The sequence below is a fragment of the Rattus norvegicus genome, chromosome 3 (genome assembly GCF_021556685.1).
Source record: "Rattus norvegicus strain SHRSP/BbbUtx chromosome 3, alternate assembly SHRSP_T2T, whole genome shotgun sequence".
NCBI lineage: Eukaryota > Metazoa > Chordata > Mammalia > Rodentia > Muridae > Rattus > Rattus norvegicus.
The window spans coordinates 53,925,867-53,948,083 of NC_141536.1; the positions used below are offsets into that span (position 1 = coordinate 53,925,867).

Below are 22,217 nucleotides of genomic sequence, written 5' to 3' on the forward strand. Positions count from 1 at the left end.
GTAGCTGCTTATTATTTTTAGGGTTAAATGTTTCGTTATTTGTGTACTGTGGACGTTGGTGACGCTATTTTAGTACAATAGTGAAAGAAGATCATTGAAGTGTAGGTATTTTCAGATGAGTTTGATGGGCTCTTGGATTGTATGGGAAGGTTTACATGAGATGAGCAACTTAATTAGTGATACATTTTCTCTTTCTTATACAGATCAATCCATAATGGATGTTTTGAAACATAAAAGTTTTTTAGAAGAACTATTGTTTTGGACAATAAAGTATGAATTCCCCCAGAAGATGGTAACTTTCTTACTCAATATGCTTCCAGATCAAGAGTATAAGGTACCTGTTACTTCCTTCCTCTTGGAACTTTGCTTTCATTATTTGTTTATTGTTCAGTCTTTTTCTTTTGTTGCATTTCTTAGCTGAGGCTCATTATAAGATAAATACAAGGATATAATATGAAAGGGTGTTTGTTACTTTCTTGTAGAGAGTCTGCTCAGAATACACAGAATCTCAGCTTTCCTTTGACTTAGCATTGCTCAGCAGAATTCCACAGTGTTGCTATTTCAAATTTTAATTTTAAAATATTATATACACTCTTGTTTAAGGATATAAAATTTTACATGTTCACAGTTACACGTCAATTTTATCTTTGTTCTGTGAGGCCTACAACAATAAAAACTGAAGTCCTAGCTAGAAATCACTAGAGTAACAGTATTAAACAAGTGGAACTCTATGAGAAGGGAGTGGTGGGAGATAAACAGTAATAAAGTGATTGCAGAAGCAAGTAATTTGTAACCTAAGTGTTGAGTCCTCTAAAGGACAGTTACAAGGTGCTGTTATAACATGTAATGGGGTGATTGAGCTTACATTATGGAGTTAGTTAGCATGGTTATGTTGTTATGGGAGAATAGTTACTAATCAAATACAGGTGCAGGGAGGTGAGGTTTCTAGTCCCAAAGGGCATGGATCCACCTCTGAGCACCATATGGTTATGGCAAAATGTATCAACAGAATAAGACACACACTGGGAGAGAACTCTGAAGTCACATTAATTTGGGTCTTTTAATACTCTAACATGTGTAACAGGAAGATAACCTGTGACAGACAGGAAATAACTCCAGCTATAATTGATACTGCAGGCGTTTGGTCAGGTTGCTGGTCAGCTCTCAGAGCAGGTGGGGAGATTATTTCTTGTGGGGATAACCATACCGCCTTGTTTAGTAATGTCACTCTGCTGGTTTCTAGCCAGGACTTTAGGTTTTATATTTGTAGGTCTCATGGAATGAAGACACTTAAAAAGCAAAACAAAACAAACAAACAAAACCAACAGGATTTCTCTGTGTATCCATGGCTGTCCTGGAACTCACTGTGTAGTAGTGTCTTGAACTCAGAAATCTGTCTTTGTCTCCAGAATGCTGACATTAAAGATGTTCACCACCATCACCCTGCTAAGGATACAGTTTCAAAAAATAGATGTAACTTTGAACAAGTTAAGTTTTAAATTCTTGAACCACAGTTTACAATCATTTCGAAACTTAAATGTTTATTATTAGCTTTTTAAAACTATTAAAGTATTTTGGTAATGTTTCATAAAAAGGTAAAATATATGACTTAAAATTTCCATTATTTTAATTACATTTTCATTTACCTTGTATAACATCATTTGTTACTAACAGCTTTAAAAGCTGATTATAATAGGTGATATAAAATACTAACAGATTTTAAATTTGCATTTAGGTTGATGTTTTCTTGTTTGCTATTTAAAAATTTTACAGGTTGCTTTTACAAAAACTTTTGTTCAGCATTATGCATTTATTATGAAAACACTGAAGAAAAGTCACGAGTCAGACACGATGTCCAACAGAATTGTGCATATTAGTGTCCAGTTGTTCAGCAATGAGGAGCTAGCCAGACAGGTGACAGAGGAGTGTCAGCTCCTGGACATCATGGTCACCGTGCTGCTGTACATGATGGAGAGCTGCCTCATCAAAAGTGAGCTGCAAGGTAATCTCTCACTGTGCTCTCGCTTGTGCAAAAAGTTCTAAAAGTACTTATATCCCACAGATAACTTCAGAAATGCTGTAAAAATAATACATATTAGGAAAATAATTATTTGACAATTTATAGTTTAAAGAAAAAGTTAAAATCATCCCTAGTTTAGCCATTCACAGATAACTGTTGACACTGCTGTATTTTTTCCCATGTTTTATGTGCTATTACTTTATTTACTGATAGGACTACTTTAAACAAGTGTCATCAGTGTACATGCGTTTAGTAATTGATGATAGTGTCATTGCCAATCATGCTTTATTTTGTTATTAAACATGCTCTATGCTTTTCTTTATTTGGTTTTATTTTTTGAGACAGTGTCTCACTATAAAGCTTTCACTATCCTGAAGCTCACCATGTAGACCATACCAGTCTCAAAATCTCAGTGATGCACCTGCCTCTTGAGTGCTGGGATTTAAGCTGTGTGCCAGCACGTTCAGCATATGCTCCTTTTTAGTCGTGGACTTGTTGCTGTCTGTCCTGGATATTTTTATATAATTATACTTAAAGTCTCTTTGAATTGGAATAAACCTTGCCGTGTGTGTATACCTTAGGAAGAACTTTTATAATTGTCTTTTATGCCCAGTATATAGTTGCTCCTTCTTGACCTAATGTTTCCACACATTTCCATTCCTATTCCCTTCATCTACTTTTCCCTTAAATAATCCATGCCATTGAATACTTGCTGTGTTCTGGGCATTGTTACTGAATAGTATAAATGTGTTGTCCTAGTAAAACTTCTGAAAACTCCAAGATTACCTTTAGTGCCTTTATTTTAAAGATGAGATTATGAAGTCCTTGGAAAGTTAAATCATTTACTGTTGAATTAAATGGCTAACAAATGGCAGTGCAAGGAAGGACTTCATGTCTCCTGATGTCAGAGCTTTGATCTGTGCCAGGACACGGACAGAACCACTCTGAAAGACTGTGTCCTCGCTTACTGACACTCAGAGCTAAACCTCTAACAAGTGGGCAGGGGAGATGGCTCAGTGGTTAAAGTGTGTGTCACACAACACAAGCATGAGGGGTGGAGTTAAGGTCCTCAGAACTCATGTAAGTCAGTGGGTTTGGCCCCGTCTCACCACTGATTGCAGAAGTGGAGACAAGCTACACAGAGCAAGAGACCCTACCTTGATGAATAAGGTGGAAGGAAGATTTAGGCCATTTAGGATGATTCCCAATATCAGTCTCAGGTTTCCTGAGAATTCTTGTAGTTGGGCCCCGTTTTGTTCCACTCTGCTGTTTCAGGTATATCAGTCAGCCCCTGTTTTCTTATTGTACTTAGAGGTAAACTATATCCTGAAAATTACATATACTTTGTATAAGACATAGAGCCTTATATGTAAGGATAGCTGACTAAGTATGATGGCTACTATCCTTTTAGCATTTGCTGTATAAATAACTCCTTCTTTTAACCTATGATGCACGTGCGTGTGCATGTGCATGTGCCAGAGGCTAACTCTGAAATTGGAGCTCATGGATTGGCTAGACTGGCAGGCTAGTAACCTCCAGGGAGCCAGCTGTTTCCGGCCTCACTTGTTGCCCTCCTCCTTGGGTCACAGATATGACTGCTTGGCTACACTTGGCTTTTCATGTGGGTCCTGGGATCCTTTATCAGGCCCTTCTTATGTTTTTGTAGCAAGTACTTTACGAACTGAGTCTCTTCCAGTCTCCTAAACCCTAACAGCTCCTTAACGCATGAAGTGACTCTTTATTCTTACCGTAAGTACAAAGAAAGCATTAATTTATTATTGTACAATATACCATTGATATTAAATAATACACCGCCTTTGCTTTTTAGAAGAAAATTAAAAATTGTTTTGTTTTTTACTTTGCTAGCATGGCTCTTGAACTGCCATTTCACAGTTTCTTTTTCCCATTTTGAAATGCCATCTATAATCTTCCATCTGTATCAGTGATATTTGCTGCAGAATTATACTTGGTAGATTTTTTTTTCTGACATAGTAGTGTTTAGATTCATAAACTAGAAAATGTAGAATTTAGAAATATATATATTTGTCAGTCTTTGCCTTATTTCAGTGAGACAAGGTCTCTCTGAACCAGGAGCTTACTGTACTCTGGGGAGCCGCCTCTCTTTGTCCCCTAGCGCTGAAGTTTCAGGCATGTGCAGTCATACTCGGTTTTTTATATTGGTACTGGGAGTTTGAACTCAGGTCCTCATACTGACAGAAACAAGTGCTTGTGCCCCCTGAACTGTCTCCTCAGCTCCTGGAGTTTATTTTCTTGACTAACTGATTTAGCTGTTCTTATATGTAGTTTGTGTTTGGTCTTTAAAGAAAAAGGAAAAAAAGTGAGTTTATTTCCCATTTAAAAAAATAGTTATATCAAAACGGTTCTTTATGAAAATGGTGTGACTCGTGAAGGCTTTGTGGACTCATTTATACATCTGCCCTCTGCATTCTTTGTCTAAGTGACTTGGAACCTTGCCTCAAATGTCAAGAACATAATTTGCTCTCCCTCCCCTAGTTTGCATAGTGAACCCTAACTCATGTTTCATAGTATAGCTCTTAGTTTAAATGTTTCTCAGTTAAGAGAGTCTGCTTTTGATATTTAATTAGCTGCATTTGTTCATCAGACTCTGTGTACTTCTCTTTTTGTAGCCTTATCACACTGTATATGTGTGGGGTATATGACAGGTGGGGGAGGAAGAGTTTATCTTACCACTTTATTCTTGAAGATTAGTTGAATACTTGACCTCAGACCTCAGGTATTTAACAAGTTTTAAGTTTGCCTTTTAAGTTTGCCTTTTTTTTTTTTTTTTTTTTTTTTGGTTCTTTTTTTCGGAGCTGGGGACCGAACCCAGGGCCTTGCGCTTCCTAGGTAAGCGCTCTACCACTGAGCTAAATCCCCAGCCCCCCCCCCCCCCCTTTTTTTTTTAAAGATTTATTTATTTTATATGAGTACACTGTTGCTGTCTTCAGACACACCAGAAGAGGACATGAGATCTCATTACAGATGGTTGTGAGCCACCATGTGGTTGCTGGGAATTGAATTCAGACCTCTGGAAGAGCAGTCAGTGTTCTTAACCGCTGAGCCATCTCTGTTTTGTTTGTTGTTTTTTGAAATGAGGTTTCTCTGTGCAGCCCTGGCTGTCCTGGAATTAACTCTATAGACTAGACTGGCCTTGAAGTCATAGAGCCGCCGCCGCTACCACCACCACCACCACCACCACCACCACCACCACCACCACCACCACCACCACCACCACCACCACCACCACCTGGCAACAAGTATTTTTTGATGAGTGCATTTTATTTAATCCTGAATCATTGCTTCTTACGTCTTTAGTGAAGAAAGTACCAGCTTGGATAAAAATAGAAATTGTAATTGCTTTATTTCTTTAAAAATTACAGGGTGTTTTTTCACAAGAACAGAGTTATATTTAAAGTAGTGTTAGAGAAAATGTCTTTTTTTTATTATTTCTGCTTATTCATTCTCTAGTTACAATTAAATGGGACAGCAATTCTAAATTTATTTATTTTTTTATTTTGTCATTCCCAACATCCTGGCACACTGTCTTGCTGTCAGTGGCGCTGGCTCATCAGTTCCCACTGGGAGAGGTTTTTAGTTGGGCTTCAGAATTTTGGATATAGGCAGTTCTTCCCTAATGGAGTTACTTAGTTTTTCCTTATTCTTATATTGGGAGTCAGGGAGAAACAGGCTATCTTGACTTGTAAGGGCTCTTGGTTTTATTTGGTGTACTGTAAGAGTAGAGGACAATAATTTCATGGACTAAAACATAGTAAATTAATGTGTAGAAATGAAGACGTTTAGTGCAGGCCCTCCTTAGTGATGAGTTTGTCAAGTACATAGTTAGTTGAAAATCTGATAAGATGAAGAATATTTAAAAGCCATACCTTGTATTTTAAATTTAAATAGGAATGCATTTTTATTTTCTAGTTCATGAATTAAAAAAAATGGTTAGTCATGTTGCCTGTTGAGGTCAGGGGACAACTTTGTGGCATCAGTTTTCTTCTCCTCCTTATACGGAGTCCAGGGATTGCACTCAGGTTCACCAGGCTTGTGGGGCAAGCACCTTCCCCTGCTGGATGTCAATCCTCAGTTTCCACTCTTTCAGTTTTGTGGGCAAGATGATTTTACAGTGTTGCCTTGGTTGAATTTCATCTTATACACACAGTACTTGTAAATTTAATTTTCAGTCTGTTTTAAGTAGAGTTGGTGTGTCTCTGTGAAATGATCTTGCTTTTCTGCCTTGAGTCTTTTTTTTTTTAGCCTGCCTGTCTTCATGCATTGAATTTTATTGCATCTCAAAGCATATAATCTAGTTTTATAATACTTCTTAATATGAATTCATTTTTCCTTAGTTCAGAGACTTTTGGTTAAATTCTATAGTTACAATAAAAAGAACAGTTAACATGAACAGAAAAGGATGGACTTTTCCATCCTTTTGATGGAAATACCTCATCCTGATGCCATACCTCAGTGCATACTGGAGAATAGTACTGGCTTTGAACATTCTGTGTCCCGTCGTAATGAGGCTCTTTATTCCAGTATGTTGGTTAAGTTGGAGTAGGTTAAAGGGCTACTTTACTCAAAACCGGTGTTAATGTCAGAAAATTTTATACAGCCTATTCCCCTTAATCCAAAAATAATTTAAACTTGGAGGATTTTTTAGAGAGGACATGTTAAAGAGGCTTCAGTGGTTTTTGTGTGTTTATCTCTGAGTCTGGTAAAAAATTGCATCTCCATATTCTTTGACTAGAAGAAGGTAATTAATATGCTCCACTTGAAATCAGCAGACTTGAATGATAACGTAGTATGAGATGATTTTTTGACTGCAATAAAAATATATCATTAGAATCAAGAAAATAAGGTTTTATAAGCACATAGCTAGCTTTGTATCAGCAGTGAAGAGGATATGTAGTGTTACTAAGTAATGTCTCAGTGTGCTCAGTGCTTTATGTTAACATTTAGTTTAATTCCTCCGAGATACACCCCCTCCTTTAATTTAAGAATGAAGAGTTTGGTCTAGCATCTGAACAACACGTGCAGCCATTGGGATTTTAACTGGTATGCTGGGATTAGGACTTCAGTGTTTCTGATTCTAACATGTGTGACCATCGTCTGTACTGTTAGTGAAGTTGCTTTTTTGGGCTTTTTTAGATGAAGAGAACAGTTTACATGTGGTGGTGAACTGTGGAGAAGCCTTACTGAAGAATAACACCTACTGGCCTCTTGTTAGTGACTTTATTAATATTCTTTCTCACCAAAGTGTGGCGAAGAGGTTTTTGGAGGATCATGGCTTGTTAGTTACGTGGATGAACTTTGTTTCTTTCTTTCAAGGTATGAATTTAATCTTTATTTCTTGTTCAAAAGTACCTAGTGGTAAATTATTAAATACAAATTAAAACAGCAATAGTATACCATTGAGGTTGTAAATTAGTGTCTTATCATTTGAATTAGTTTTTGTAAGAATTTTAACATGTTATTTACAGCAACATAGCAAGGTTTATTAAGAAACGAGTGCATTTTTTGGTAGTATATTAAAACATTAATTTAGAAACTTAAAATCTATTTTCTCAAATTTGTAACTTGCTTATAACAACTTGAACTAGCAACAATTAAAATTGTTTTTTATTTTCTCATATAAAATTAATAAATCTTGTTTGTGACATTTATAAAATATTTCCTAGAAATGTTACCTTAAAACAAACAGAGCCAGCTGTTTTGTGTTTCACTGCAAGCTTATTTATGTGTGTTCTATGTAATCGGTGCTACTTGCTTAAAACATGTGAGTACAGAGAAGTGTTTGGTTTTAAGCCACATCTGTGTGTCTGCTTGACAACGCCCACCTGTGCTTTCCTTTTTCACAAGGTATGAACTTGAACAAGCGAGAGCTCAATGAACACGTGGAGTTTGAGTCTCAAACTTACTATGCTGCCTTTGCTGCTGAGCTTGAAGCCTGTGCACAACCCATGTGGGGGCTTTTATCACATTGCAAAGTCAGGGTATGTTGGAAATATTTTGTTAATTTCTGCATTTTGAAAATAACAACTTAAGAAAAAAGAACCCTGAAAATATCATATGTAATGTGCAGTATTTAATTGATTTCAAATTGAATTCAAATTCATCTCTTTGGAAGCCTACCTGTAACAACATATTTTCTTCCTGGGCATACTGAAACTCATATAAATGAATCATCAGACCTTCCCAGCTGTCCCTGTTTTGAACAGTTATTGACATTTCATAGTAATCTATCTTTAGCATTATTGTTTCATTTTAACCGTTACTGGTTGTCTAATAATAGTTTGTGTCTTTCAAAAGATAAAGATGGTCTTAAAAGTTTTGTTATATAACCCAGACTGGCCTTGAACTCTCTTTGTCTCACAAGCTGGTCTTGATTTTTCAATCCTTCTGCTTCAGGCTGTTCAAATGTTCGTATTACAGGTGTATGCTATCATGATCGACTTAAAGATTATAATTTTAAGAATCTAAGCACAAAATCATTTTCATACAACTTGCAGATGCTGTTATATACTTAGGCATTAGTTTAATGAGTCTTTGAGCTCCCAGGGACTATACTATGCCATCACCCAAAGAGTATCTTTGGGAGGGACCCATGTGTATCCAGCTGAATATGGAGCAGAGGAGGGCATTGTCTAGCATCAATAGGAGGGAAAGCCCTTGGTCCTGTGAAGGCTCATTTTACCCATAAAGGGTAATACCAGGGCATTGAGGTAGGAGTGAGTAGGTGGGGAAACACCCTCATAGAAGCAGGGGGAGGGAGAGGAGAGAAAGGGTATAACATTTGAAATGTAAATACATAAAATATCCAAGAAAAAGAAAATTAAAAACAAAAAGCAATCAGAAAGAATCCTCTAAGTTAATTAAACTAAGGATTTTGAGAAGATTTTGATAACTTACCTCATGAAGCTCAGTCTTTTAGTCTGTATCAGTAAAGATTCTGCAGGTCTCAATACATGTCCTTGACTGGCCTGGAGCTTGCTATGTAGCCCAGCCTGGCTTGGAACTCAGAGATCTGCCTGTCTGTACCTCCTGAGTGTTGGGATTAGAGGTGTGCCTACCATGCCAAGGCTCTACGGAAGCTGTCATAGTAGGGATTTTTTTTTTTTAAAGTAGGGATTTTTTTGAAGCCATTGTTTTAGTCTTGGTTCTTATACGTTACAAAGGATTACTAGGTCAACCATGAAAATATATTTGAGACTTGTGTCAATTTTTTTCCTTAAATGCTTTTATAAATACAAAGAAACCAATATGAAACAGAAATGGGTAGGAAGATGAGCTTTTCCTTATAGGTAATAATGAGGTTTCTTTCCATCTATTTTAAATTTATGTGTTTCTTTCAGTAGGTTTTTTTTTTTTTTTGAGTCTGTTTTCTCCCATGGGTTATCTATTTTCTAAATGCAGATGCCTTACAGCTTAGTGTAGTCTAATTTCAAATTCCAAAAGGTCATATTATTCATGTTGATTTTTTTAGGCATGTAAAATTTCTCAAACTTCTAATAATTGCGTGTGTGTGTGTGTGTGTGTGTGTGTGTGACTGGGGGGGAATATGTACGTATTTAGTGCTAGGGACTTAGGTGTGTTAAAAACCATAGTTAAATCTCAGTTACCCAGCCTCATTAGATTTTGTTTTTGTTTTTGACATAAATTTTTATTCTTAAGTCTCAAACTCATGATCCTCCTGTCTTAGTTTCCAATGCTGGGACTACAGATCGGTATTACTATGACAGCTATTAGTTTTTATTTTTGTTTTTGTTTTTTTTTTTTTTTTCTTTTTTCTTTTTTTCGGAGCTGGGGACCGAACCCAGGGCCTTGCGCTTGTTAGGCAAGCACTCTACCACTGAGCTAAATCCCCAACCCCAACTATTTAGTTTTTAAACACCACCTGTTCATGTTATATTTCATCCTGTGTTCTTCGTGTCATTTATTGGTATCTTAAATGATTGAAGTATTGTTATAGTTTGTCTGAACTTATATTTATAATTCATCCTCTTATACCCCCCTATGCTGTGGTTGACAAGTATTCCTTTTTTTGTTTCCAAGCTTTGGTGCAAGCTAGCCCCCAACTGCCCCATCTCCCCATTTGTAGCATATGCTTTCTCACTCTCTTTCCTTGGCGCAGTGCTTCTCTTGCTTGGAAAGTTATCTGGGAAGTAAAAAGAACCACCATCACCACAACAACCACAACCACCACCACAACAAAACACACATGTCTGTGCCCCACTTGACTCGTTATGCAGTTGAATCTGAGTGGGGATTCTAGCTAGAGGGAAGCACTATTAGGGTTATCTTTTGGAAATGTGGGTAAGCCTCAAGCTTAATGACTTTTCATCAGAAACCATCCCTGTGTGTTCATCATTCCTTGATTAATCTCAGAAAACTGCCACACAGAGTGAGGTTTGTTTGCTCATTTACTCAAAGAAAGGTTGTTTGGTACTATCTACGTACACAGCATTTATTCTGTTATTAGGCTGTGTGGCAAAATAACACCTTTTCATTCCTGTGGGAGAGAAAAGCAGGTTAAATCTGAAAATCAGAGACGGCCTTTCTGAAAAAAGAATATGAAGGAACCAGATGTTTGAGGAATAAAAGAGGGTTAGTGGTAATCACAGGGGAGGTGAAAACAAACCATCTCCCGTGAGAGTTTGTCTCTCCCGCGGGAGTTTGTCTGTAGAGAGAATTTGTGCCTCAGACAAGAGCATAGAGAGGATTCATTGGCGAGAGAGGAATCAGATTGCAAATCATGTAGATGAATAGAAGAGTCTTGACTTTAATTAAAGAGAAATTTGTGAAGAATTTAAAAGTTTGCTATGATCAGATTTATACATAAAAGCTAAGTATAAGAGGGTATATATGGTGGTAGAGCTCTTGTCGGGCACATGTGTGTGTTTACACAGAGTAGGAGTAGGTTGTTTAAGATGTTTGATAAGCAAATTCATGGATATTTCACTAATGATTCTTAAAAAGGACTTCTAGAAGTGAGGAGAAGATGATGGTCCCTGGAAATTGGTGGTGAGGGAGCTTTGGAAAAGGAGGATTTTAACCAAGGAATTGCAAGTCCCCATCTGACCAGAGGCGTGTCCTTGAGATTTGCTGCATAGCACTGCGGTCATCATTTATCAAGTGTATGTTGCAGAGTTTTTTGAGGGGACCTGGTTTACATTTGTGTATTTTTGGTTTTAAAGATTAGACAGATTAGTTCATTTTTAAATTTAATGTTTGTGGTTACGACATGTTATGGCACATATATGATAGTTAGAGGACAATTTGTCCAAGAGTTAAACTTACATCATCAGGCTTGGAGGCAAGCATCTTCACATGCTGAGCTACCTCACTAGGCCCACCTTACTATTTGACGTTTCCTAAAAGAATAGATTTTAAATACTTTCATTGTTAAAAAACAGTAAACAAACTTTTTTCTTTTTTCTTTCTTAATTTAAGGGGGCGGAAGGGGTCAGAGGTTAAGAGCACTTTCTGCTCTTCTAGAAGATCTGAGTTCAGTTCTCACCACCCATATCAGGCAGCTCACGATAGTATGTAAGTCCAGCTCCAGGGGAAATAAGATGCTTCTGAGGTCACCTGCACTTGTATGCAGGCACACACCTACACATAACTAAAAATAATAAAAAATAAATCTTAAAAAAAAAAGATAGGCATCTGAGATGATAGCTGGTGTGCATGTGCACCAAAATGTCACATCTTACTCTGTAAATCCTAGTATTTGTTAATTTAGAAGATGCCATGATAATAGTCTAAATGTGTGATCTTAAATATGAGCATGAAATTGTCATACTCAAGATATATATTTTAAGTATTCAAGATGTATTTTAGAAGTAGAATTGATAGACTTGGTGTATGTTTTTGCTGAGAAGGCTTGACTGTCAGATGATGGATACAGAGGAGGAAAAGAGGGATGGAAAGATGAGCTTGGAGTATCACTCACTTTTGGAGATGTTGAAATGTCCAGGTGGAAATAGTGAGAAGGCACTGGTGTGAGGTTCATGCTCATGAGAAGCCTGGGCTGAGGTTGTGCTTTCAGTCCTTTGGCATGCGATGGTGCTCATCACTAGGTAGGGAACGAGATCAGGAAGAGGAGACGTGAACTGTGAGGAACGCAGGGAGGGAGACCCAGTAGAGTGGATCACCCCATACAGGCTTGTGAGCCAATACGACTTACTCAGGAAGGCAGCTGTATAGCTTCAGGCAGATCGCTCTGACAGTTCTGCTTGGGGCTGAATTTGAATTATGAAGCTAGATTTATATTTGTCTCTGTGATAGTGAGAAATCGTTGTTTCTAAGCAATGGCTTATTTTTCATCTCTGAAGACCAGAATTGTATGTTTTCTAGATGTAAGTATCACCCCTTAATCTAAGAAGACAGTGAGAAAACAAGCCTATAGAATAGAGTTTCTTCTGTAATCTTTGCAGTAACTGAGAGAGCAACTTTTCAGTTAAAGAAGCATCCAGTTGCTAGATAAGATGTTTTCTGGATGAGCTTCAAGATGATACTAGATGCTGTGCTAGGCACTGTGCAGATGCTGTCATCCAACCTTCATGGCGTCTCCTAGGATGCACATGGCATCGCCGTGTCCTCCAGAGAGTAGACAACTTTCTTGCTTGACACAACTTAGAAGCACAGTCTGAAAGTAGATGTGTCTGGTTTTGGGACCTGGCTCTTTACCCAATTGCTGTTATTTATTCTTCAGTGAGACTGTCAGAGCTGTCTTAGCAGCAGTGTGGACAGTTTTTAGAAATGGAAACTAGAAGAAGCAATACTATTTAAAGTTAAGCATCTATTTTGTATCTACATTATAAAATATAAAAGTAAAGGATTAAGTAATATAAAAGTCATGGGTCATATGATTTATTGTTTTGTATACTTCCATCTAGTGACAAATTTAGGTTACCACAAACTTAATGAGTCTCTTTTTGACTCTTGGGGCATACAAGTACCTGCTAATAAGTTTTAGTGCTAGACAGACATAAAATATTTTATATGCATAATTTTTGTATTTTCATGACTACTAGGAGGTAGGTGTAGTGTTATGCATATTATGGAGAAACTCATAAAATTTAAGTTCCTTGTGGCAGGTTATAAATGATGTATTATCAGTGTGCATACTAGGGTGGGGTATATAGTTGGGAGGATGACGAGAGATTTTCTTAACATAATGTTGCAATATGCTTTCTTTAGAGATGGAATTAATAGGCTATCCTCAAATTCATTCTTAATATCTTTAGTTAAGTTGTTCTGTGGTAAAGTCTTGCTGTTCAGACTTATGCTCAGTCATAAAACAGAGTGTCCAAATTCTGAAAATGGCATATATGATTTTCAGATTTTTTTCCTTAAATAAAAAACTAGCTTTACATTTTGTTTCTTCTGCCTGCCTGCCTGCCTGCCTGCCTATCTATCTATCTATCTATCTATCTATCTATCTATCTATCTATCTATCTATCTATCATCCCTCCCCTACCCACCCCCACCCCGGTCAGCCAGTCAGTCAGCCAGCCAGTCAGCCAGTCAGTCTGTCAGTCTGTCAGTCTGTCTGCCTCTCTGTGTATATATCTGTATCTATACCTACTATCTATTCTTGTGGGATGTTGTTTGTACGAGTGCACCGCAGTGTAGGGTCTGGCAGTCAGGAGTCAGTTCTTTCCTTCACCATTCGGGTCCTGGGGGATGAACTCAGTGCTCAGGTTTGGTAGCAATTGTCTTTACCTGCTGATCCACCTGGTGGATGTTCAAAGTTCGTTTATATAGGAATTAACTTTTACTTTAGTTTGTTTAGGACACATTATTAACTTCTAAGTGTCATTAAATTTCAGTGAGAGATGGGGAGCAGAATATGTTAAGATAATATTTTTAGGGGTTGGGGATTTAGCTCAGTGGTAGAGCGCTTGCCTAGGAAGCGCAAGGCCCTGGGTTCGGTCCCCAGCTCCGAAAAAAAGAACCAAAAAAAAAAAAAGATAATATTTTTATAAAGATAAATCTTATACAGGGTAGATTGGGACAGAGTGAGACTGTTGGCAAGGTGACTGGTTTGGACTGGATGTTGGCAGCAAAGTAGGAGAGGACCTATATGATAATGTCATGGAAGAAGTGACAGGACATGGAGAAGAGCAAGGTAAAGAAGAAATGAAGTCTGAATGGGGAGTGTGCTGAATGCAGAGGGTCAGGAGTTCAAGGCCATCCTGGGATACATGAGAAGTCTCAAAAAAGAAAAGGAATGTGAGATTTGCCTGTGTTTTTAAAGGCACAGGCAGTTAACACAGGCAGTTGATGAGGTTGACTTGACCTACTTGACGTTCACTTTCATGTTATACATTGGCTTCCAAAATATATTTCATAATTCTCTTAATTTAGCTAAAATATCTTGTTCTAACCATTTTAAATTACATAATTCAGTGGTTTATAATTTATTTTCAAAGTTGTGCATCCACACCATACTAATTATAGAACATTTTCATTATCCGCCAAAGGAACCATTTACTTATCAATTCTGACCTCCCAGTATGTCCTGGAAACTACACATTCTTTTAGAGGGAAGGGGAAGAGATTTTTATTCCAGGTGTGTGGATGTGCGTGCTCACGCACACACACACACACACACACACACACACACACACACACACACACAGAGAGAGAGAGAGAGAGAGAGAGAGAGAGAGAGAGAGAGAGAGAGAGAGAGAGATTGATTTTTTGGTAAGAGCTCTCTTTAGAGTTACATTTTCTGTTAACTTAAAACTTAAGTCTTTGAGTGGATCTAGTTTATCATAAAACATTGTGTTTACTTTTCAGAGTTTTTAATACTGTAAATGGTTCATGTCATTTCTTTTTCTAAGCCAAGATATTACAGGGTGATTATAGCATGTATATGTTCTATCCTCCTTTTATTATTGTGTATATATTCATAAAAAATTGCTCTTTAACCATCTTCAGGTTATCAGTTAAGTGACATTAAGTTCATTGCCAGTGATTTCTAACCATCACCCTGATTTATTTTTGGTACTTTTTCATTATCACCGAAGAGACTCTGTGTTTCCTGAATAATAATATTACTGAATTTGTAGTAATTTTTGGAGTGAACATTGAAATGGAACCTACATTTAATCTATTTAAAGTCTTTTCCAACTTTGCTTTACTTCAATGATTACATAGAAGCAAGTGCATTGTATTCTGTAATTTATGTGTTTGTCATTGGTTGCTACTTTTAGTTCATGAAGGAATGGTTTCTTGAAGCAGAAACCATATAGAGGTTATGTTGAAAATGAATGAATTTTACTACTGAATATGCAATGCTTACTGTTACATGTGATTTAATGTTGGAAATATACATGTTTATGTACCTTGAAGCTTATTTAACTTTTTTTTTTTTTAAAGGAAACTCAAGAGTATACCCGAAATGTTGTAAGGTACTGCCTTGAAGCTCTTCAAGATTGGTTTGATGCTATTAACTTTGTAGATGAGGTATGCTTATGTATATTTATTGTATAAAAATAAGCTTTAACATTTACTGTGTTGGGGATTGAACCCAGAACCTTGTGCATGCTGTGCAAATGCTGTACTGCATCTCTCACCAGTCTAGGTAGGTATGAGTTTGGCATATATAAAAGCATTTAAGGAAAAACTGTTAGATTTCATTTAACATTGAAGATTATGAGGATCTTTTCATGGGATAGGAGTAGAAGAATGAGACTGCACACAGTCTGCTAATGGGAGGGGATGGCTGATTCTTTGACATTTGGGAAACTGCAGAGTACCTTCATTGTGCTTGCTTATGTCATAGAGAAAAGAGGCATATTTTCTCCATCTTAAGTGTATATACGTCATGGGGTGACAGTTGACTTCAGTTGAAGAAGTAAGAGTGGTGGCACAAATACGAATGGGGCAGAAGAGATTAATAAAAAGTATATTCAACTTTATTATTTGGGCAATGTTCTTGGTAGAGAATATTAGATTGTACAAAGGTGTTTTTATTAGTAATGAACAGAGAGCTGGCACAGGGCACACTCTGTTGGCATTGAAGAAGTCATTCCTTCTATTAGAATCTCCTTCTCTTAGAAGGAGCTCAGAACATGCTTAGTACTGAAGAAAGACCAGACAGTGCTCCCCAGTTGTCCAGCCCTCAATTTAAGTTCTGAACCCTTGGCAGGTAGGACCCTAGTTGTGTATTTATTGCATAAGGAGGTGAATTGTTCTGTTTCTTCCTTTTAAAAAAGAAATTGGTTAAGCAAACAAAGTTATGGGCTTTATCCTGGCATCTTTATGTACAGTTTGCTGTTCTGAAAAACAGGTTGACACAGTCAGAAATTTACTGAAAAGTGAGGAATACAAAGAACTGCCTTTTCTGGAATCTTCTGAGTTATCCCCATTACTGCTCAAAACTTTCATATATACTTATTATAAATAAGTTACAATATCACTTATATAAGCAAAATACAACTTTATAATCATGTATTCTAAGCATTTTAATTTTTAGAAGTCATTTTTGCCTTAGTAGCTGCTTGTTTTTTTTTTTTTTTTTGTGTGGGGGGGGCATGCATGTACACCCATAGTACTGCTTGTGCCTGTCACAGACTACTCTGAGTATCATTCATTAGGACCCACCTGTCCACCTTGTTTTTGAGCAGTCTCTCTCATTGACATACAGCTTACCAAGAAGGTCAGGCTGATTGGCTAGCTCTAAGGATCTGCCTTTCTCTCTCTTCCCAGTGCTGGAATTGTAAGGACATCACAGGATGTCTGTTCATCTTCCTTCCTCTCCCTCCCCCCTCCCGTGAGTTCTAGGGGAATAGGACTCAGTTCTCACATACTCTTTCCTGACTCTCTCTCCATTTCTCAGTGATGTTCTTCATAGCAAGATAATGGGATTCATAATCACTTGGAGAATTTTATTACCTTGTCTCAGATCTGTTTCTGGAACATTTTTCTCAATGTTTCTTTATCTTTCCAGACTGTGGCATTTTGAAAGGTATAGATTATTCATCTTGTAGAATGTTCCTCAGTTTAAGTTTGCCTCATGATTAAATTCAGACTCAGACTACGTATATTTTTTCCAGAAATATCTATCATAGAAAGGTTGTTGGAGGCTTTCATTGCATCTAATCTAGTGCAGTGTTTGTCCCAGTGTTTGCTCTCTTTGATCGCTCAGTGTGATGTTGTACTGGCTAATTTTTTGTGTCAACTTGACACAAGCTGGAGTTATCACAGAAAAGGAGCCTCAGTTGTGGAAATGCCTTCATGAGACCCAGCTGTTAGGCATTTTCTCAACTATTGGTCAAGGTGGGAGGACCCAGCCCATTATTGATGGTGCCGTGCCTGGTGTGTTAGTCTTGGGTTCTATAAGAAAGCAAGCTGAGCAAGCCAGGGGAAGCAAGCCAGTAAGAAACATCCCTCCATGGCCTCTGCATCAGCTCCTGCTTCCTGACCTGCTTGAGTTCCAGTCCTGACTTTTTTGGTGATGAACAGCAATGTGGAAGTGTAAGCTGAATAAACCCTTTCCTTCCCAGCTTGCTTCGTGGTCATGATGTTTGTGCAGGAATAGGAACCCTGACTGAGACAGATGTCTTCTGGGCTTTTTCGCATACCGTTGTTCTTTTTCTCAATGTAACTAATAAGATATTTTGTGAGGAAACACCTTGAAACTATGCAGATATTTTTGTGTTCTCATTTAGTTTTCAGCTCACTAACTTATTTTTGTATGATAGGGTTCATGGTATTCTAGTTTCAGTGCTGTGTTCTGTTTGGTTGTCAGGTTGTTTCAGATAGGGGTATAGGTGTGAAACCAGTGAGAGACCCTTCAAGTTGGTTTCTGTGTTCTTTTGGATATCTGTCCTTTTTGAAGACTCACCTGTTTTTTGTCCCTTGAGATGTTTAGGGTTATTTTACAGTTTCATCTTTCCTTTCCTTTCCTTTCCTTTCCTTTCCTTTTCCTTTCCTTTCCTTTCCTTTCCTTTTCCTTTCCTTTCCTTTTCCTTTTTCCTTTTCTTTTCTTTCCTCCTTTCCTTTCCTTTCCTTTCCTTTTTCCTTTCCTTTTTCCTTTCCTTCCTTTCCTTTCCTTTTTCCTTTCCTTTCCTTTCCTTTCCTTTTTCCTTTCCTTTCCTTTCCTTTCCTTTTTCCTTTCCTTTTTCCTTTCCTTTTTCCTTTCCTTTTTCCTTTCCTTTCCTTTCCTTTCCTTTTTCCTTTCCTTTTTCCTTTCCTTTTTCCTTTCCTTTCCTTTCTCCTTTCCTTTCTCCTTTCCTTTCTCCTTTCCTTTTTCCTTTCCTTTTTCCTTTCCTTTTTCCTTTCCTTTTTCCTTTCCTTTTTCCTTTCCTTTTTCCTTTCCTTTTTCCTTTCCTTTCCTTTCCTTTCCTTTCCTTTCCTTTCCTTTCCTTTCCTTTCCTTTCCTTTCCTTTCCTTTCCTTTCCTTTCCTTTCCTTGGGTCTGTATTTGTAGAGCTTCTTTTTAATTTCTAGTGCAGAGCATTGTTTAGGAAGCAAGAGTTGGGTGTAGGTGTATTCATACTGTGGGTGCTTCTTTCCTCCCAGAGTTAACTAAGCAGGCTGTAGGGACATAGCTAGGAGTATAGAAATATCTGCATCTGTCCGTATTTTTATAACTATATATATAGTGATGAGTTCAATCTGAAATTTTAACACTGAAGAAGCTACTCTATTTTGGTCCTTGAAACTTCAGAAGTTACTGTTGAGATGTTCTTTTCAAAGCTTTGGCTCTAAGATTGTAAGTATCGATTAACAAAAACAGTATAGGAATTAATGTAAGTGGGACTGTATTTATAGTGTTTGAAAATTTGAAACCTGTGTTAAGCATTCTTTGATTTGTGTATTCTGTTTACCCCAGCCAGCTCCTAACCAAGTCACTTTCCACCTGCCACTGCACCGTTACTATGCTATGTTTTTGAGTAAGGTGAGACTGTTCTTAAGGAGTTCTCTTGTTGGTGTTATTTATAATTTGGGGGAGAATATTGAATTACTAACTTTTTAAAACATGGATTTTTAGGCTGTGAAATGTCAAGAACTAGATTTGGATTCACTTTTACCGGATCAGGAAATGTTAATGAAACTAATGATCCACCCACTCCAAATTCAAGTATGTATTACGGCTTCTGAAACGTTTGGAATAGGATTTCCTGGTTAACTCGTTCTCCTGTTGTTTTAGTTAATGCTGGACATAAAGAATTAAATTCCAGTAGAGTAAGAGCAGTTTCTCTGGTCTGATTTCTTATTTTATTTATAGTTATTTGTAAGATGGAATTAAAGACTTTGACCAATTAGATTTGTTTTATACTCATTTCTTTAAGCATTCATTATGTATGGGTTCTTTTGTTTGTTTTTTGTAGGGCAGGGATTGAAGGAGAAATAGAATGAAAAGTAAGCACTGGCTTTTCAAAAAGATTTCATTGAAGTTTTTATAAATATATCTAGAAACCATAGTGGAAAACTAGCTCATTCATATACTTCAAAGAAGAAAGCTATATAAAATATAGTCATTAGTTTGGATATTTAAAAATAAGCCTATTTAGTGGGATAGAGGCCAACTTGAGGTGCATAGTGAATTTTGTGATCAGCCTGGGAGATATATATATATCTTCCATATTGAGACCCTGTCCTAAAAATCAAACCAAAAAAAATTGTATATATAAACTGAATATCTAATTCTGAGCAGAATGCTAAGCTCATATTATGATTAAGTAAAATATTTTAAATGATTGTATAATACAATATGATTTTATTGAATTTAGATGATATATTTTCTAATTCATTTTTTCATTAGGCTAGTCTTGCTGAAATTCACAGTAACATGTGGGTAAGAAATGGTCTGCAAATCAAAGGACAAGCTATGACCTATGTCCAGTCTCATTTCTGTAACTCCATGATTGATCCAGATATTTACTTATTACAGGTGAGCCAGATGGAGAACCAGGTGTGCTTTGGGAGTGCCTTGATGTGCCTGGTATCTTAATCTGCAGAGGTGACAGTGGTGATGGGAGAAGTTAGTTCATTGAGAAAGAATATATTAAATTTCCCAGAGGAAGGATGCTGTACCAAATGGGCCACAAGGGAAGCATCAGGTTAGTCAGGAGGCAGAAACAGGAGCCAGGAGAAACCCTAGGCAAGCATCATCTTGAGAGTTTATGTAGGAAATGCAAGACAGAGTGGAGGAAGGACTGTGAATTGTTCTGGCAGGCTTTGTAGCCTAGGCTCTGTACCTCCTTGTGCTATCTATGCTCAGCCTTAGCTTCACCGAGGTCTTGGGAAGTACTGTATCCCTTTGTCAGTTAGAAGTGGCTGGGTGCTTGGTTTGGGCTGTGTCCCTGAGCAAGGTCTCTCTTGTGTGGGAATCCGCTCCACACAGCTCTTTCACTAGTCTCTGAGTCTTTCTCTGTTTTGTGTGGCTCATGGCTTGTTGAAGTAGGAAAAGATACAGAAAATCTAAGAGCATGACTAATATAAAGCAAAACTGAATGAGAGAAGTAAAGCTTCCCTTGTGTCTTTTAAAGGTCTGTGCTTCTAGACTTGACCCAGATTACTTTATATCATCTGTCTTTGAAAGGTGAGTGTATGTTTATCAAGACAGGTAGGAAGTATATGGAATTTAATTTAGTTTTGTTTTATTTTCTAAAACTGCATTTGCAATATTTCCTCTTACAGGTTTAAGGTGGTGGACTTACTGACCATGGCTTCCCAGCACCACAACATGGTGCTCGATGTGGAGCACGAGCGGTCAATGCTAGAGGGCGCGCTCACCTTCCTCGTGATTCTTTTGAGTCTTCGTTTACACCTAGGTAAACTACTGATAAATACAGTGTTAACTACTGTTACTTTCTCTTCCCCTAACCCTCTGTTAGCACCTTTGTATTAAAAAAGAAAAAGGATGTGGATCTACTTTGACAATTTGACATGTGCAGTTAATACACGGTTTAGAAGAGTCCTTTAAAAATCCTCTGTTTACAGGAGCTACAGTATCAAGGCAGAGCATCTGCTGTTCAGTTTGGGCCGTGCAGTTTTTACTCTTTAACTTAAGGCATTTCACATTTTGTAGAACATCTTAATTAAATATGTGGTGAGTTCTTTATAATGCATCTCTATATAGGTTAATTCTGTTTTTAATAATTTTAGGGATGTCTGATGATGAGATTCTCAGGGCAGAGATGGTAGCCCAGCTGTGTATGAATGACAGGACGCATAGCTCTTTGCTTGACCTCATATCCTTTGAAAATGTAATTTTGTGCTTATGGTAACCAATACATTTGTAGACTAAAAATATCTCAATTTAAAAGATTTTTTTTAAACTTGAAAATATGTAGAAAAAATATCAGTTATTTGGTGAAGGCTGTGTTCAGGGCAGGTGGTATGTGGTGTTGTCTCTCGCTGTCTCTCAGGAAGATTTTCTTAGACTTCAGGGTTGACCTCGGGCTTGACAGTTCTGGACACATAGGACCTGATCCTCACATAACAACACTGGGGAGAGCAGTCTGGGCATTTTGGAAACAGGACCCCTGTCTTTGTTCCTTATGTAGCTAGGCTGGAGTACCTAGAGCTTAGGGAGAGGCTTTCTAATTCCCACTATCAGGGCTTTAAATATTCCCATGATTTTTGTTAGAATCAGTCTTAGAGGATTTTCAACTTTGTGGATTATCCTCTACCGACTGGAAGCATGGTGCCTGGGATAGAACTGAATGTTCAGTAGTAGTTTTGTTTTTTTTCTTAAATTAAAAGTATTTTATATGTATGGGTGTTTGCAAGCATGTATGTATGTGCACCACATACATGCTTGGTCCTGGCAGAGGTCAGAGGAAGGTGTCACAGTGCCTGAAACTGGAGTCACAGATGGTTGTGAATCACTATGTGGGTGTTGGGAACCAAACTTAGGTCATCTGCAAGAGCTGCTGCTGCTTTTACCCACTGGACTATTATCCCTCTTAAATGCATTACATTTATTTATTTTTTTTTTTATGCGGACATTTTTGAGGTAGGATCTCACTGTATAGCCCTGCTTGGCCTGAAACTTAACAGTGTGGACCAGGGCCCGGCCTTGAATTTGGCTAAATTCTCCTCCTTCTGCCTGCCAAATACTGCTGTTAGAGGCCAATACCATCATAGCGGCAAGGTAATGAAACCTTAAAAACGGTAGTTTTTTGTTTTTGTTTTTGTTTTTTTTTATG

General features: G+C 37.5%; 1 protein-coding gene across 14 annotated transcripts in view; it reads left to right on the top strand.

Moving 5' to 3' along the window:
* Ubr3 (ubiquitin protein ligase E3 component n-recognin 3) overlaps nucleotides 1-22,217 on the top strand; it is a 157,694-nt gene that overhangs the window by 48,015 nt on the left and 87,462 nt on the right. For all 14 annotated transcript variants that reach the window (XR_015682848.1, XR_015682852.1, XR_015682849.1 and 11 more), the window contains 11 exon segments: nucleotides 204-334; nucleotides 1,774-2,002; nucleotides 7,193-7,372; nucleotides 7,904-8,037; nucleotides 15,434-15,520; nucleotides 18,893-18,958; nucleotides 19,052-19,141; nucleotides 19,826-19,954; nucleotides 20,553-20,605; nucleotides 20,704-20,837; nucleotides 21,172-21,257. Coding sequence is in view for 6 of the 14 variants with exons in the window: in NM_001134550.3 (NP_001128022.2) it covers nucleotides 204-334; nucleotides 1,774-2,002; nucleotides 7,193-7,372; nucleotides 7,904-8,037; nucleotides 15,434-15,520; nucleotides 18,893-18,958; nucleotides 19,052-19,141; nucleotides 19,826-19,954; nucleotides 20,553-20,605; nucleotides 20,704-20,837; nucleotides 21,172-21,257 (1,319 nt within the window). In the remaining 8 variants the exon portion in view is untranslated.